Source organism: Blennius ocellaris (assembly GCF_963422515.1).
Source record: "Blennius ocellaris genome assembly, contig: SCAFFOLD_87, whole genome shotgun sequence".
Taxonomy (NCBI): domain Eukaryota; kingdom Metazoa; phylum Chordata; class Actinopteri; order Blenniiformes; family Blenniidae; genus Blennius; species Blennius ocellaris.
In genome coordinates this window covers 90,868-106,527 of record NW_027662210.1, presented here as the reverse complement: position 1 = coordinate 106,527, position 15,660 = coordinate 90,868, and the positions used below count along the sequence as shown (strand labels likewise).

General features: G+C 50.2%; 2 protein-coding genes across 3 annotated transcripts in view; both read right to left on the bottom strand.

The window, feature by feature from the left end:
* Window positions 1–632: 632 nt before the first annotated feature.
* tmem150c (transmembrane protein 150C) lies at window positions 633–10,751 on the bottom strand. Of its 2 annotated transcripts, none has more exons than XM_080521552.1 (8): window positions 10,713–10,751; window positions 9,185–9,275; window positions 8,360–8,413; window positions 7,715–7,750; window positions 7,529–7,596; window positions 3,802–3,929; window positions 1,136–1,307; window positions 633–1,033 (listed from the first exon to the last, which is right to left on the bottom strand). In XM_080521552.1, exons 2-8 carry the CDS (start codon window positions 9,259–9,261, stop codon window positions 756–758), a joined length of 813 nt encoding a protein of 270 aa, XP_080377678.1. In that variant the 5' UTR covers window positions 9,262–9,275; window positions 10,713–10,751; the 3' UTR covers window positions 633–755. The 2 variants fall into 2 exon arrangements, with proteins under 2 accessions (XP_080377678.1, XP_080377677.1); XM_080521551.1 differs by lacking the exon at window positions 10,713–10,751 and adding an exon at window positions 10,091–10,165.
* A 3,393-nt stretch (window positions 10,752–14,144) lies between these two features.
* Window positions 14,145–15,660, bottom strand: part of sec31a (SEC31 homolog A, COPII coat complex component) — a 14,286-nt gene continuing 12,770 nt past the window's right edge. The window contains 2 exon segments of the mRNA XM_080521538.1: window positions 14,145–14,570; window positions 15,608–15,660. The exon segment at window positions 15,608–15,660 is cut by the window's right edge and continues 19 nt beyond it. Of these exon segments, the coding sequence (XP_080377664.1) occupies window positions 14,391–14,570; window positions 15,608–15,660 (233 nt within the window). The 3' untranslated portion in view covers window positions 14,145–14,390.

Sequence of the window (15,660 nt, the reverse complement as noted above, 5' to 3'; positions counted from 1 at the left end):
AAGGCAAAAACACAACAAAAATAAAGCTTTAATCTGAAGTAGAGAAAAATAATCCACCAATTAAATCACTGAAAGAGAAAACCTTTGGTTCAAAACAATCCAGACTTATTTACACGATTACTCATCAAAGTAGATGAAAGTACTACTGAAGTACTCACATTTCTGAAAGTAATGCAGTCAATTACAAAGACTAAACTGTACTTAAGTAGGTCATTAGAAGTATTACCTACAAACTGCTGATGACGTTTAAAGCAACTAAATATTACATGTTGACATTTTACACGAGTGAAAGTTTCCTGCTTGAAATTAATACTCAGAAAAGTACCAGTACTCCAAAGTGCCACTTAACCACAGTAATCTGAGTACTTCAATGCTTCCATCCTTCATGATATTAGAGTAAAATTACCAACAAGGACAAAAAAAATCAGAAGGGGCGGAGCTTCAAATTGAGTGGGCGTGAGACCCTGACACGACTGGGCGGAGCTTAGACACAAGTGGGCGTGGCTTCAGGCGCAGGTGGGTTGGGCCTCAGCAGGCAGGCGTGGCTTCAGGGACAGGTGTGTTGGGCCTCAGCAGGTGGGCGTGGCTTCAGGGACAGGTGGGTTTGGTCTCAGCGGGTGGGCGTGGCTTCAGGTACAGGTGGGCGTGGCTTCAGGCACAGGTGTGTTGGGCCTCAGCGGGTGGGCGTGGCTTCAGGGACAGGTGGGTTGGGTCTCAGCAGGTGGGCGTGGCTTCAGGGACAGGTGGGCGTGGCTTCAGGCGCAGGTGTGTTGGGCCTCGGCAGGTGGGTGGGCCCTCAGACGCAGGTGGGCGGGGCTTGTGCTGCGGCCGGGCGGGGCTTGAGACACGTCCTGGCGTTGCGACTCATACTTGCCGGTGATTGGACGAGCCGCCGCGTCGACGCCCACGACGTAGAAGCTGCAGGTTCGGAAGTCGAGGCCGAAGGTGCTGATGAAGAGGAGGAGGAAGGAGACCAGCGCCCACTGGCAGCGGGCGGCGTGCATGTGCTGCGCCAGCGCCATGAAGAAGAAGTCTGCAGGGGGGCGGAGTCAAGGCGGAGCAACGGACTGGGCGACCGGGGGGGGGGCGGGGCAACGGCCTGGGCGAGCGGGGGGGCGGGGCCAGTGAAGGATACAGAGGAACAGGCTCAGCGTGATGCTGCTGGACAGCAGGAATCGAACCGCGGCACGGCCACAGAGCCTCCCGTCCTCCACGACGCTGAGCCACCACTGCAGCCAGCAGGACAACGTGCCGAGGCCAAAGGTCAGCAGGGCGCCCAGGTTATGGAGGAACGCCTGGGGGAAGAGCTGAGACAGAGACCAGCTGGAGAGACAGAGACCAGGTGGACAAACAGAGACCAGGTGGAGAGACAGAGACCGGCTGGAGAGACAGAGACCAGGTGGAGAGACAGAGACCAGGTGGAGAGACAGAGACCAGCTGGAGAGACAGAGACCAGGTGGACAAACAGAGACCAGGTGGAGAGACAGAGACCGGCTGGAGAGACAGAGACCAGGTGGACAAACAGAGACCAGCTGGACAAACAGAGACCAGCTGGACAAACAGAGACCGGCTGGAGAGACAGAGACCAGGTGGAGAGACAGAGACCGGCTGGAGAGACAGAGACCAGGTGGACAAACAGAGACCAGCTGGACAAACAGAGACCAGCTGGACAAACAGAGACCAGCTGGACAAACAGAGACCGGCTGGAGAGACAGAGACCAGGTGGAGAGACAGAGACCAGGTGGACAGACAGAGACCAGCTGGACAAACAGGACCAGCTGGACAAACAGAGACCAGGTGGACAAACAGAGACCGGCTGGAGAGACAGAGACCAGGTGGAGAGACAGAGACCAGGTGGAGAGACAGAGACCAGGTGGACAAACAGAGACCGGCTGGAGAGACAGAGACCAGGTGGAGAGACAGAGACCAGGTGGACAGACAGAGACCAGCTGGACAAACAGAGACCAGCTGGACAAACAGAGACCAGGTGGACAAACAGAGACCGGCTGGAGAGACAGAGACCAGGTGGAGAGACAGAGACCAGGTGGAGAGACAGAGACCAGGTGGACAAACAGAGACCAGCTGGACAAACAGAGACCAGCTGGACAAACAGAGACCGGCTGGAGAGACAGAGACCAGGTGGACAAACAGAGACCGGCTGGAGAGACAGAGACCAGGTGGACAGACAGAGACCAGCTGGACAAACAGAGACCAGCTGGACAAACAGAGACCAGGTGGACAAACAGAGACCGGCTGGAGAGACAGAGACCAGGTGGAGAGACAGAGACCAGGTGGAGAGACAGAGACCAGGTGGACAAACAGAGACCGGCTGGAGAGACAGAGACCAGGTGGAGAGACAGAGACCAGGTGGACAGACAGAGACCAGCTGGACAAACAGAGACCAGCTGGACAAACAGAGACCAGCTGGACAAACAGAGACCAGGTGGACAAACAGAGACCGGCTGGAGAGACAGAGACCAGGTGGAGAGACAGAGACCAGCTGGAGAGACAGAGACCAGGTGGACAAACAGAGACCAGCTGGACAAACAGAGACCAGCTGGAGAGACAGAGACCAGGTGGACAAACAGAGACCAGGTGGACAAACAGAGACCAGGTGGACAAACAGAGACCAGGTGGACAAACAGAGACCAGGTGGAGAGACAGAGACCAGGTGGACAAACAGAGACCAGGTGGAGAGACAGAGACCAGGTGGACAAACAGAGACCAGGTGGACAAACAGAGACCAGCTGGACAAACAGAGACCAGGTGGAGAGACAGAGACCAGGTGGAGAGACAGAGACCAGGTGGAGAGACAGAGACCAGCTGGACAAACAGAGACCAGGTGGACAAACAGAGACCAGGTGGAGAGACAGAGACCAGGTGGAGAGACAGAGACTAGCTGGACAAACAGAGACCAGCAGCAGGAACAGAGACAGAGACCAGGTGGACAAACAGAGACCAGGTGGAGAGACAGAGACCAGCTGGACAAACAGAGACCAGGTGGAGAGACAGAGACCAGGTGGACAAACAGAGACCAGGTGGAGAGACAGAGACCAGGTGGAGAGACAGAGACTAGCTGGACAAACAGAGACCAGCAGCAGGAACAGAGACCAGGTGGACAAACAGAGACCAGGTGGAGAGACAGAGACCAGCTGGACAAACAGAGACCAGGTGGAGAGACAGAGACCAGCTGGACAAACAGAGACCAGGTGGACAAACAGAGACCAGGTGGACAAACAGAGACCAGGTGGAGAGACAGAGACCAGGTGGAGAGACAGAGACTAGCTGGACAAACAGAGACCAGCAGCAGGAACAGAGACAGAGACCAGGTGGACAAACAGAGACCAGGTGGAGAGACAGAGACCAGCTGGACAAACAGAGACCAGGTGGAGAGACAGAGACCAGGTGGACAAACAGAGACCAGGTGGAGAGACAGAGACCAGGTGGAGAGACAGAGACCAGCTGGACAAACAGAGACCAGCAGCAGGAACAGAGACAGAGACCAGCTGGACAAACAGAGACCAGGTGGAGAGACAGAGACCAGGTGGACAAACAGAGACCAGGTGGAGAGACAGAGACCAGGTGGAGAGACAGAGACTAGCTGGACAAACAGAGACCAGCAGCAGGAACAGAGACAGAGACCAGGTGGACAAACAGAGACCAGGTGGAGAGACAGAGACCAGCTGGACAAACAGAGACCAGGTGGAGAGACAGAGACCAGCAGCAGGAACAGAGACAGCGACCAGGTGGAGAGACAGAGACCAGAAGGGACAGAGACAGAGACCAGGACGGACCAGGTACCTGGAAGTTCCCCAGCAGACTCATGCCGCAGCAGGCGGAGCAGAAGGTCGCCAGGCTGCAGCGGTTCAACCAGACCAGGTCCAGACGGGGGCGCAGCTGCAGGAACCTGAAGAGTCCGATCAGCAGGCCTGGAACCGCAGGAAGGGCCTGTTACTGCAGGTTACTACAGGTTACTGCATCCTGTTACTGCATCCTGTTACTGCATCCTGTTACTGCAGTCTGTTACTGCAGGTTACTGCATCCTGTTACTGCATCCTGTTACTGCATCCTGTTACTGCATCCTGTTACTGCACGTTACTACATCCTGTTACTGCAGGTTACTACAGTCTGTTACTACAGGTTACTACAGTCTGTTACTACAGGTTACTACAGTCTGTTACTGCAGGTTACTACAGTCTGTTACTACAGGTTACTACAGTCTGTTACTGCAGGTTACTACAGTCTGTTACTGCAGGTTACTACAGTCTGTTACTACAGGTTACTACAGTCTGTTACTACAGGTTACTACAGTCTGTTACTGCAGGTTACTACAGTCTGTTACTACAGGTTACTACAGTCTGTTACTGCAGGCTACTACAGTCTGTTACTACAGGTTACTACAGTCTGTTACTGCAGGCTACTACAGTCTGTTACTACAGGTTACTACAGTCTGTTACTACAGGTTACTACAGTCTGTTACTGCAGGTTACTACAGTCTGTTACTACAGGTTACTACAGTCTGTTACTGCAGGCTACTACAGTCTGTTACTACAGGTTACTACAGTCTGTTACTGCAGGTTACTACAGTCTGTTACTGCAGGTTACTACAGTCTGTTACTGCAGGTTACTACAGTCTGTTACTACAGGTTACTACAGTCTGTTACTGCAGGCTACTACAGTCTGTTACTACAGGTTACTACAGTCTGTTACTACAGGTTACTACAGTCTGTTACTGCAGGTTACTACAGTCTGTTACTACAGGTTACTACAGTCTGTTACTACAGGTTACTACAGTCTGTTACTACAGGTTACTACAGTCTGTTACTGCAGGTTACTACAGTCTGTTACTACAGGTTACTACAGTCTGTTACTACAGGTTACTACAGTCTGTTACTGCAGGTTACTACAGTCTGTTACTGCAGGTTACTACAGTCTGTTACTACAGGTTACTACAGTCTGTTACTACAGGTTACTACAGTCTGTTACTACAGGTTACTACAGTCTGTTACTGCAGGTTACTACAGTCTGTTACTGCAGGTTACTACAGTCTGTTACTACAGGTTACTACAGTCTGTTACTGCAGGTTACTACAGTCTGTTACTACAGGTTACTACAGTCTGTTACTACAGGTTACTACAGTCTGTTACTGCAGGTTACTACAGTCTGTTACTACAGGTTACTACAGTCTGTTACTGCAGGTTACTACAGTCTGTTACTACAGGTTACTACAGTCTGTTACTGCAGGCTACTACAGTCTGTTACTACAGGTTACTACAGTCTGTTACTGCAGGTTACTACAGTCTGTTACTGCAGGTTACTACAGTCTGTTACTGCAGGTTACTACAGTCTGTTACTACAGGTTACTACAGTCTGTTACTGCAGGCTACTACAGTCTGTTACTACAGGTTACTACAGTCTGTTACTACAGGTTACTACAGTCTGTTACTGCAGGTTACTACAGTCTGTTACTACAGGTTACTACAGTCTGTTACTACAGGTTACTACAGTCTGTTACTACAGGTTACTACAGTCTGTTACTACAGGTTACTACAGTCTGTTACTGCAGGTTACTACAGTCTGTTACTACAGGTTACTACAGTCTTACTACAGGTTACTACAGTCTGTTACTGCAGGTTACTACAGTCTGTTACTACAGGTTACTACAGTCTGTTACTGCAGGCTACTACAGTCTGTTACTACAGGTTACTACAGTCTGTTACTACAGGTTACTACAGTCTGTTACTGCAGGTTACTACAGTCTGTTACTACAGGTTACTACAGTCTGTTACTGCAGGTTACTACAGTCTGTTACTGCAGGTTACTACAGTCTGTTACTACAGGTTACTACAGTCTGTTACTACAGGTTACTACAGTCTGTTACTGCAGGTTACTACAGTCTGTTACTACAGGTTACTACAGTCTGTTACTGCAGGCTACTACAGTCTGTTACTACAGGTTACTACAGTCTGTTACTGCAGGTTACTACAGTCTGTTACTACAGGTTACTACAGTCTGTTACTACAGGTTACTACAGTCTGTTACTACAGGTTACTACAGTCTGTTACTGCAGGTTACTACAGTCTGTTACTACAGGCTACTACAGTCTGTTACTGCAGGTTACTACAGTCTGTTACTACAGGTTACTACAGTCTGTTACTACAGGTTACTACAGTCTGTTACTGCAGGTTACTACAGTCTGTTACTACAGGTTACTACAGTCTTACTACAGGTTACTACAGTCTGTTACTGCAGGTTACTACAGTCTGTTACTACAGGTTACTACAGTCTGTTACTGCAGGCTACTACAGTCTGTTACTACAGGTTACTACAGTCTGTTACTACAGGTTACTACAGTCTGTTACTGCAGGTTACTACAGTCTGTTACTACAGGTTACTACAGTCTGTTACTGCAGGTTACTACAGTCTGTTACTGCAGGTTACTACAGTCTGTTACTACAGGTTACTACAGTCTGTTACTACAGGTTACTACAGTCTGTTACTGCAGGTTACTACAGTCTGTTACTACAGGTTACTACAGTCTGTTACTGCAGGCTACTACAGTCTGTTACTACAGGTTACTACAGTCTGTTACTGCAGGTTACTACAGTCTGTTACTACAGGTTACTACAGTCTGTTACTACAGGTTACTACAGTCTGTTACTACAGGTTACTACAGTCTGTTACTGCAGGTTACTACAGTCTGTTACTACAGGCTACTACAGTCTGTTACTGCAGGTTACTACAGTCTGTTACTACAGGTTACTACAGTCTGTTACTGCAGGTTACTACAGTCTGTTACTACAGGCTACTACAGTCTGTTACTGCAGGTTACTACAGTCTGTTACTACAGGTTACTACAGTCTGTTACTACAGGTTACTACAGTCTGTTACTGCAGGTTACTACAGTCTGTTACTACAGGTTACTACAGTCTTACTACAGGTTACTACAGTCTGTTACTACAGGTTACTACAGTCTGTTACTGCAGGTTACTACAGTCTGTTACTACAGGTTACTACAGTCTGTTACTGCAGGTTACTACAGTCTGTTACTGCAGGTTACTACAGTCTGTTACTACAGGTTACTACAGTCTGTTACTACAGGTTACTACAGTCTGTTACTGCAGGTTACTACAGTCTGTTACTACAGGTTACTACAGTCTGTTACTGCAGGCTACTACAGTCTGTTACTACAGGTTACTACAGTCTGTTACTGCAGGTTACTACAGTCTGTTACTACAGGTTACTACAGTCTGTTACTGCAGGTTACTACAGTCTGTTACTGCAGGTTACTACAGTCTGTTACTACAGGTTACTACAGTCTGTTACTACAGGTTACTACAGTCTGTTACTGCAGGCTACTACAGTCTGTTACTGCAGGTTACTACAGTCTGTTACTGCAGGCTACTACAGTCTGTTACTACAGGCTACTACAGTCTGTTACTGCAGGTTACTACAGTCTGTTACTACAGGCTACTACAGTCTGTTTGTTTGTTTGTTTGTTTGTTTCCTCCTGGTTTTGTTTGTTTACCTCCGCACGCCGCCACGTTCATCACCTGACCGAAGACGCAGCTCGCTGGAGGAAAGTTTCCTGCAACACTGAACAACAACAATTCAACATGTGTGTGTGTGTGTGTGTGTGTGTGTGTGTGTGTGTGTGTGTGTGTGTGTGTGTGTGTGTGTGTGTGTGTGTGTGTGTGTGTGTGTGTGTGTGTACCTGATGTACGGAGGGTACAAGGATCCGTTCCAAGACCTGAAACAGAAAAACACTGAAAACCTTTTCAAACCGCCACTAAGTGGAACTTCACCAAGTAACTAGTTACTTTTTCATCACGGTAACTACTAAAGTAACTCAGCTTTTGTCTTGTAGTACTTCTTCTAATCAGGTATAAAGCAACACAACAGTTACTTACCAAGTAATAGTTACTTTTCATTAAGTAACTGAACTTCATGTTTACTAATAAATTCCGAAGAAACATAAAAATTACCAGTAACTACTCAGGTTGTAGTTGTAACTTTACGAAGTAATCAGTCATGTTGTGTCCATGGTAACTAGTAGCTAGTACTTCCTCCATAACTTGTAACAGTCATCAGTTACTAAGTAACACAACAAAGTAAAAAGTAACTTTTTACTTTGTAATACCAGGTGAAGTTACTGTATGGATATATAGATATTCAGTTACTTTTTATCCACAGTAACTACTGAAGTTACAAACAAACAAGCTTGTAAACAACACAAGAGAACATTATAGTAATCTGTGACGTTCTATTTGGAACAATAAGTAACTGCAGAAGTAACTGTAACTATTTCCCACTCAACAGTTACAGGTGGTTTTGCCCCGGAGGTCAGGAGGTCACCCACCAGGTGTGGGAGCTCAGCGGAGTCACGCTCTTGTTGTCCACGGCGACGGCGTACCTGCACCAATCAGAGGACAGCGTGAGGTCCTTCCTGCTGCCCGGGGCTCGTTGCCACGGCAACCAAAAAACTGTTCGGGCGCCGGAGTCGCAGCTTGTTACCGTGGCAACGGAGCAGGAACAACACGAGGGCAGAAAGTTTCACTTTGGAAAGTTTCCTGGCGGCCGACTGAGAAAATAAAAGACATTGGTTTTACTTTGAAAAGCCGAATTTTTACGACCGCAGCAGCGATGCTGCAGCAGAGCAGCGGGTTGCCAGGTTGGCTGACTGGAGGAAACACTGGTGAAATGATCATCTATACTCCTTCTGTGTGTGTGTGTGTGTGTGTGTGTGTGTGTGTGTGTTACAGTATATTATTGACGGTTCATGTAATAAGTTAATAACTCTGTAGAACTACTAACCCTCCAGGTGGTGGCGCTGCTCTAACTGAACCAGACTGACGGCATTTAATTATTTATTTATGTTTTTATTATTTAGTTCATCTTGTAGACAAAAAGTTTCACCAAAAGCTGAAAAGACGTTATAAAAATAGTCTTTTCAGTTAAATACAGTCTTTGTGCCGAGTCGACATTCATTCTGTGGTTTTCCATCAACAAATCTCTTCACAAGCTTCCGTCTGTCTGGAAATATTCAGTGTTTCTACAGGCGTTCTAGTGGAGGAGTGGAGGAGTGAAGGAGTGAAGGAGTGATGGAGTGATGGAGTGAAGGAGTGATGGAGTGAATGAATGAATGAATGAGTGAATGAGTGAATGAGTGAATGAGTGAACTCACACCAGCCAGAGTCCAGCAGCTGTAAACAAGGAGTAGAGTGGAGGAAGAAGAGCCCAGAGACTGACGTCCTTCATCATGTCTCCTTCTATACCTGAGGAGGAGGAGGAGGAGGAGGAAGAGGAAGAGGAAGAGGAAGAGGAAGAGGAAGAGGAAGAAGAGGGGGAGGAAGAGGAAGAGGAAGAGGAAGAGGAGGAAGAGGAACAGGAGGAGGAGGAGGAAGAGAAGGAGGAAGAGGAAGAGGAAGAGGAAGAGGAAGAGGAAGAGGAAGAGGAAGAGGAAGAGGAGGAGGAAGAGGAACAGGAGGAGGAGGAGGAAGAGGAACAGGAGGAGGAAGAGGAAGAGGAGGAGGAGGAAGAGGAAGAGGAGGAGGAAGAGGAAGAGGAAGAGAAGGAGGAGGAAGAGGAAGAGGAGGAAGAGGAAGAGGAGGAGGAGGAAGAGGAAGAGGAGGAGGAGGAGGAGGATGAGGAGGGGGAGGAAGAGAAGGAAGAGGAAGAGGAAGAGGAGGAGGGGGAGGAAGAGGAACAGGAGGAGGGGGAGGAAGAGAAGGAGGAGGAGGAGGAGGAAGAGGGGGAGGAGGAGGAAGAGGAGGAAGAGGAACAGGAGGAGGAGGAGGAAGAGGAGGAGGAGGAGGAGGAGGGAGATGAAGAGGAAGAGGAAGAGGAAGAGGAGGAGGAAGAGGAGGAGGAAGAGGAGGAGGAAGACAGGGGGGAGGAGGAGGAGGGAGATGAAGAGGAGGAAGAGGAAGAGGAAGAGGAGGAGGAGGAAGAGGAGGAGGAGGAGGAGGGGGAGGAGGAAGAGGAAGAGGAAGAGGTTGGATTATTTAGAAAAACAAGGAGAAACAAACTAGAGCTAAACTCAGAGTTAGCATCAGTAGCATGTTAGCCGTTAGCTCATGTCGATGCTAACCAGCCTGTCGGGGAGCGTCATCAACACTGAGCGTCTCCATGGCAACAGGCGCTGAGCTCCTTGCAGCTCCACCAGAACTTTGGGACCGTTTTATCACAGTTCTGTTGGATTTATTGTGAAACGTTCAGCATCACAACATGTGACTTTCCCTCCGATGAGGACGAATCGTCCCTGAACACTTCCTGCAACTCCGCTTCACAGTTTTTACGAGACTTTGGTAAAATATTTACATAAAAACTAATAAATAAATAAATACCCTGCAGACAAAAACATTCTTCTCTGTCGGCTTCATTAGCGGAGATAAAAAGGAAATAAAACCAAAGGTCGAATGATAACGTGACACCGTGGCAGTACTAGTTAACAGTACTAGTTAACAGTAGTTACTCACCAGGTCATGTAAACCTGCAGGAAGAGGAAGCGGTTAAAGGTTTCAGTATTCGGACTGGATTTTCTTCTAGACGTTTCTGAATGTTGTTAAAAAAAAAGCTGAACCGAGTTTCAGCTTCACTTTGAGCTTTAAAAGAGTCAAAATGAAACGGATCCAGGAAGGCGTGTGTGTGTGTGTGTGTGTGTGTGTGTGTGTGTGTGTGTGTGAGCATGCGTGCGTGCGTGTGCGTCCTACCTGTTCCCCCTCTGAAGTGGATCCTGCTTCAGGTGCAGACACAAGACAAACATTAGAGACGGGAAGTGACGTCACACACGTACCTTCACGGCAACCACGTGCTTTATGACTGTTAAATCTTTCACAGAAGTAAAACGTGTCTACGGTGTGATGATGACGTCACGATATTAACAATTAAAACACAAAACAATGACATTAACAGCCGCATACAGACTTACAGACGAGTTGCCCGGTCCAATATGGCGGCGGCGGTGACGTACGACTCAGCGGCCGACGCGGCGCCACGTACTTCCGCACCGGAAGTGTCGCCGCTCCATGAGCTCCTCCGGAGTAGAAAGTGACAGATACCGCATTTTGATATGCTAAAGTCGGATTTAGAAACGTTTTTAGTGCCAGAGGTTTGATTCCTGAAGCTTTTTCCTCCGCGGTTCTTTCCTCGGAACCGACAGTTTGAATTAAAAAGCCTTTTAACGGGTTCATCCGGTGTTTCGCTTCAACTGGTTTCCGTGTTAAGTGATGACCAACCGCCTACTTCCTGTGGTACTGATAATCACTTTAACAAAGTTCTAATCTTGAAAATAATACTGATGTCGTTTATTTTATGTAAATTCTACACGGAAACATGTTGAAAAGTTGAATTATTAGACAATTAATCAAATTCTAAATACGATAAAAGGAGGCAGAAGGTTCAGTATAAGTAACTAAATTCATATTCAGAGACATTATCGACTGAAGCTGTGGAAATAAAGTTTGCAATTTTTTAAATGTTCGACGACTGTTAAAAAATGCAGAAGGAGGAAGAGGAATTGAAATAGTAGTGATTTATTTTGTGCATCTTTTTAACAAAAGCGAAATGAATAAAATTTTCCCCATTATAGAAATACTAAGGTAATAAAAATAAAATACTAAGGTAATAAAAAATAACTGCAGCTCTCGAGCCCAAGCCTCAGAAAAAAGGACCATATTGTAATATTGTAAACACCACAACACAGTGCTGTAAATAAATACTATTTATTGAAAATATTGCATGTAGTCGATCTAAAACAAAGACTTTTCTTTCTTTCTTTCTTTCTTTCTTGTTCTTCGGTGAGGATGAAGTGAGGCGGACCGCCGGCCGGCAGCCGGGAGGAAAATCAAGGACGTCGCGTCGCTTTCAACATGCATACTTAAGAAAAGCTGTAAGAAGCTCAGTCTGTCGTAAATCTGCAGAGATTAAACTGTAAAAAAAACTCAAATAAAGATGAACAAAACAATTAAAGGAGTAAAAGCAGCAGAACGGAGGTCTTGGTCCAACACAGCGGCGGAAGTTCGCCGGTAAAAACTAGATTAACGCAGAAAAAGTTCAAAGTGGACGAGGGACGGATGAAGAAATATTCAGTTTCTCAGGTTTTAATCTGAAAAAGATTCCAAGTTTGTGAGGAAAACGACTCCAATTGCCGAGACACGAGGCTGGTGTCAAATTACAGGCATCTGATGCCGAGATTAAAACGGAATTTACTGGAAGACGCAAATAATAAAATGACTAAGTAGCCGTAGCCAGCAGCTAGCCATAGCCAGCCGCTAGCCGTAGCCAGAAGGTAGCCATAGCCATAGCCAGCAGCTAGCCGTAGCCAGCCGCTAGCCGTAGCCAGCCGCTAGCCGTAGCCAGCCGCTAGCCGTAGCCAGCAGGTAGCCATAGCCATAGCCAGCAGCTCGCCGTAGCCAGCCGCTAGCCGTAGCCAGCCGCTAGCCGTAGCCAGCCGCTAGCCGTAGCCAGCAGCTATCCATAACCAAAAACAAAGAAAATCCTAGAAGACGATCAGTCTCTTTCCGTCTAAATGCCCACGAGACGTTTCTCTTTATTCTCCTGTCGTTAGAATTAATGCGAGATTGAAATAATTATAAAAAAAAAAAAAAAAATCGTAAAAAACTGGGAAGAGTAAAAAGCTGCTTGTAGTGTAGAAAAAGTGAATATTCCGTTAGTTTTGCGTGCGCCTGCGAGGAAAAGGTGAATCTTTTAACGGTAAAACTCTTAAAGGTGCAGAACGTCGGAGTGAAGCGGCGCCTCCTTCAGGCAGCAGGGGGCGGCGGAGAGTTTTCCTGGAGTTTTCTTTTGTTTTCAAGTCCTTGGCATGTGGCTTCATTACAAAAACAACCAACAGCGCCACCCGGTGGCCCAACGTGCCGACCGGGGACAGCATTTTTTCAGCATTTGTGCCGTTGCCGTGGAAACGAGGCCGGACTGTTTAGGCTGGAGCGGAAAAACCTGGAAGACGACGTGGACGTGAAGACGTGGACGCGTCACATGACCCCGGTTTCCTTCATCTGCTTGTTCTTAGTATTACATAAAAAAATAGAAATAAAAAAAAGACGTCCTGCACCTTTAACGTTCTGCTGTCGTGACGAAACTTTCCAGTTTTATATTGAATTCTCTAATGGTGGGGGGGGGAGCGGGGGTGGTGGGGGAGGGGCAGGAGGGGTGGTGGGGGAGGGGCAGGAGGGGTGGTGGGGGAGGGGCAGGAGGGGTGGTGGGGGAGGGGCAGTAAGGGTGGTGGGGGAGGGGCGATGGGGGAGGGGCAGGAGTGGAGGTGGGGGAGGGGCAGTAGGGGTGGTGGGGGAGGGGCAGGAGTGGTGGTGGGGGAGGGGCAGTGGGGTGATGGGGGAGGGGCAGGAGTGGTGGTGGGGGAGGGGCAGTAGGGGTGGTGGGGGAGGGGCAGTAGGGGTGGTGGGGGAGGGGCAGGAGTGGTGGTGGGGGAGGGGCAGTGGGGTGATGGGCAGGAGTGGTGGTGGGGGAGGGGCAGTAGGGGTGGTGGGGGGCAGGAGTGGTGGTGGGGGAGGGGCAGGAGGGATGGTGGGGGAGGGGCAGGAGGGGTGGTGGGGGAGGGGCAGTAAGGGTGGTGGGGAGGGGCGATGGGGGAGGGGCAGGAGTGGAGGTGGGGGAGGGGCAGTAGGGGTGGTGGGGGAGGGGCAGGAGTGGTGGTGGGGGAGGGGCAGTAGGGTGATGGGGGAGGGGCAGGAGTGGTGGTGGGGGAGGGGCAGTAGGGGTGGTGGGGGAGGGACAGGAGGGATGGTGGGGGAGGGGCAGTAGGGGTGGTGGGGGAGGGACAGGAGGGATGGTGGGGGAGGGGCAGGAGTGGAGGTGGGGGAGGGGCAGTAGGGTGATGGGGGAGGGGCAGGAGTGGTGGTGGGGGAGGGGCAGTAGGGTGATGGGGGAGGGGCAGGAGTGGTGGTGGGGGAGGGGCAGTAGGGGTGGTGGGGGAGGGACAGGAGGGATGGTGGGGGAGGGGCAGTAGGGGTGGTGGGGGAGGGACAGGAGGGATGGTGGGGGAGGGGCAGGAGTGGAGGTGGGGGAGGGGCAGTAGGGGTGGTGGGGGAGGGGCAGGAGTGGAGGTGGGGGAGGGGCAGTAGGGTGATGGGGGAGGGGCAGGGGCAGGAGTGGTGGTGGGGGAGGGGCAGTAGGGGTGGTGGGGGAGGGACAGGAGGGATGGTGGGGGAGGGGCAGTAGGGGTGGTGGGGGAGGGGCAGGAGTGGTGGTGGGGGAGGGGCAGTAGGGGTGGTGGGGGAGGGGCAGTAGTGGTGGTGGGGGAGGGGCAGTAGGGGTGGTGGGGGAGGGGCAGGAGTGGTGTTTGATTTTAGCCCTTTCTCCAGGTCACTGTACTCAGTGACGGTCTACCTGCCCCCCCCCCGTTGAGCCCCCCCTCAGACCCCCAGCTTGTTGGCCTGCGTCAGCACCACCTTCAGGACGGGCATGAAGGCCGACGTCTCGCTGAAGTTGCTGCTGCCGACGATGTGCGTGTGGATGTTCAGGCCGTCGGCGTAGCGGCGAGCCTCCACGCTCTTCGCCATGTTGTGAAGACCTCCGACGATGGCGGGCGACAGCTGGGGGGGAGGGGGGACGGGGACATTCAGACCACCATGTAAACTCAAAGCACGGTGCGTTCAAGACACGCTGGGAAATAAGAAACTTCTTGTTTCGTTTAATAACATTTACTCTCATATTTTAGATTTTATTTTTATTTCTGAAACTTTCTGGATCCAAACTCTCTGGAAAAGAGAAAGTTCACTTTTCCCAGCTGGTCATGAACGCATCGCTATAAAGAAGCTAAATGTATAATTTACAGTCTTAATGTAAATGTTTAATATTTTATAAAGAAAAGCATCACAGCTAGCCATAGCCAGCAGCTAGCCGTAGCCAGCAGGTAGCCATAGCCAGCTGGTAGCCGTAGCCAGCCGCTAGCCATAGCCAGACGAAAGCCGTAGCCAGCAGCTAGCCATAGCCAGCAGGTAGCCATAGCCAGCCACAAGCCGTAGCCAGCAGCTAGCCATAGCCAGCAGCTAGCCGTAGCCAGCAAGAAGCCGTAGCCAGCCGCTAGCCATAGCCAGCCGAAAGCCGTAGCCAGCAGCTAGCCATAGCCAGCAGGTAGCCATAGGCAGCCACAAGCCGCAGCCAGCAGCTAGCCATAGCCAGCAGCTAGCCGTAGCCAGCAGGAAGCCGTAGCCAGCCGCTAGCCATAGCCGTAGCCAGCAGCTAGCCGTAGCCAGCAGGTAGCCATAGCCAGCCGCTAGCCATAGCTGTAGCCAGCACCTAGCCGTAGCCAGCAGGAAGCTGTAGCCAGCCGCTAGCCATAGCCGTAGCCAGCACCTAGCCGTAGCCAGCAGGAAGCTGTAGCCAGCCGCTAGCCATAGCCGTAGCCAGCAGCTAGCCGTAGCCAGCAGGAAGCCGTAGCCAGCCGCTAGCCGTAGCAGTAGCCAGCAGCTAGCCGTAGCCAGCAGGAAGCTGTAGCCAGCCGCTAGCCGTAGCCGTAGCCAGCAGCTAGCCGTAGCCAGCAGGAAGCTGTAGCCAGCCGCTAGCCGTAGCCGTAGCCAGCAGCTAGCCGTAGCAGCAGCGTGGACAGGTGCAGACCGCGGCGGCTCACCGTCTGCTCTCTCAGCTTGTCGTAAAGCGCCTCCAGACGTTTGTTGGCGTCGT

Excerpts from the sequence above, each read along its gene's own strand:
- tmem150c (XM_080521551.1), bottom strand. The coding sequence starts at position 10,130 with ATGGAGACGCTCAGTGTTGATGACGCTCCCCGACAGGCTG. Across the intron at positions 8,414-9,184 it reads GCTGCTGGACTCTGGCTGGT|GTACGCCGTCGCCGTGGACA; the intron begins GTGAGTTCACTC and ends TGATTGGTGCAG. Across the intron at positions 7,597-7,714 it reads TTGTACCCTCCGTACATCAG|TGTTGCAGGAAACTTTCCTC; the intron begins GTACACACACAC and ends GTTGTTGTTCAG.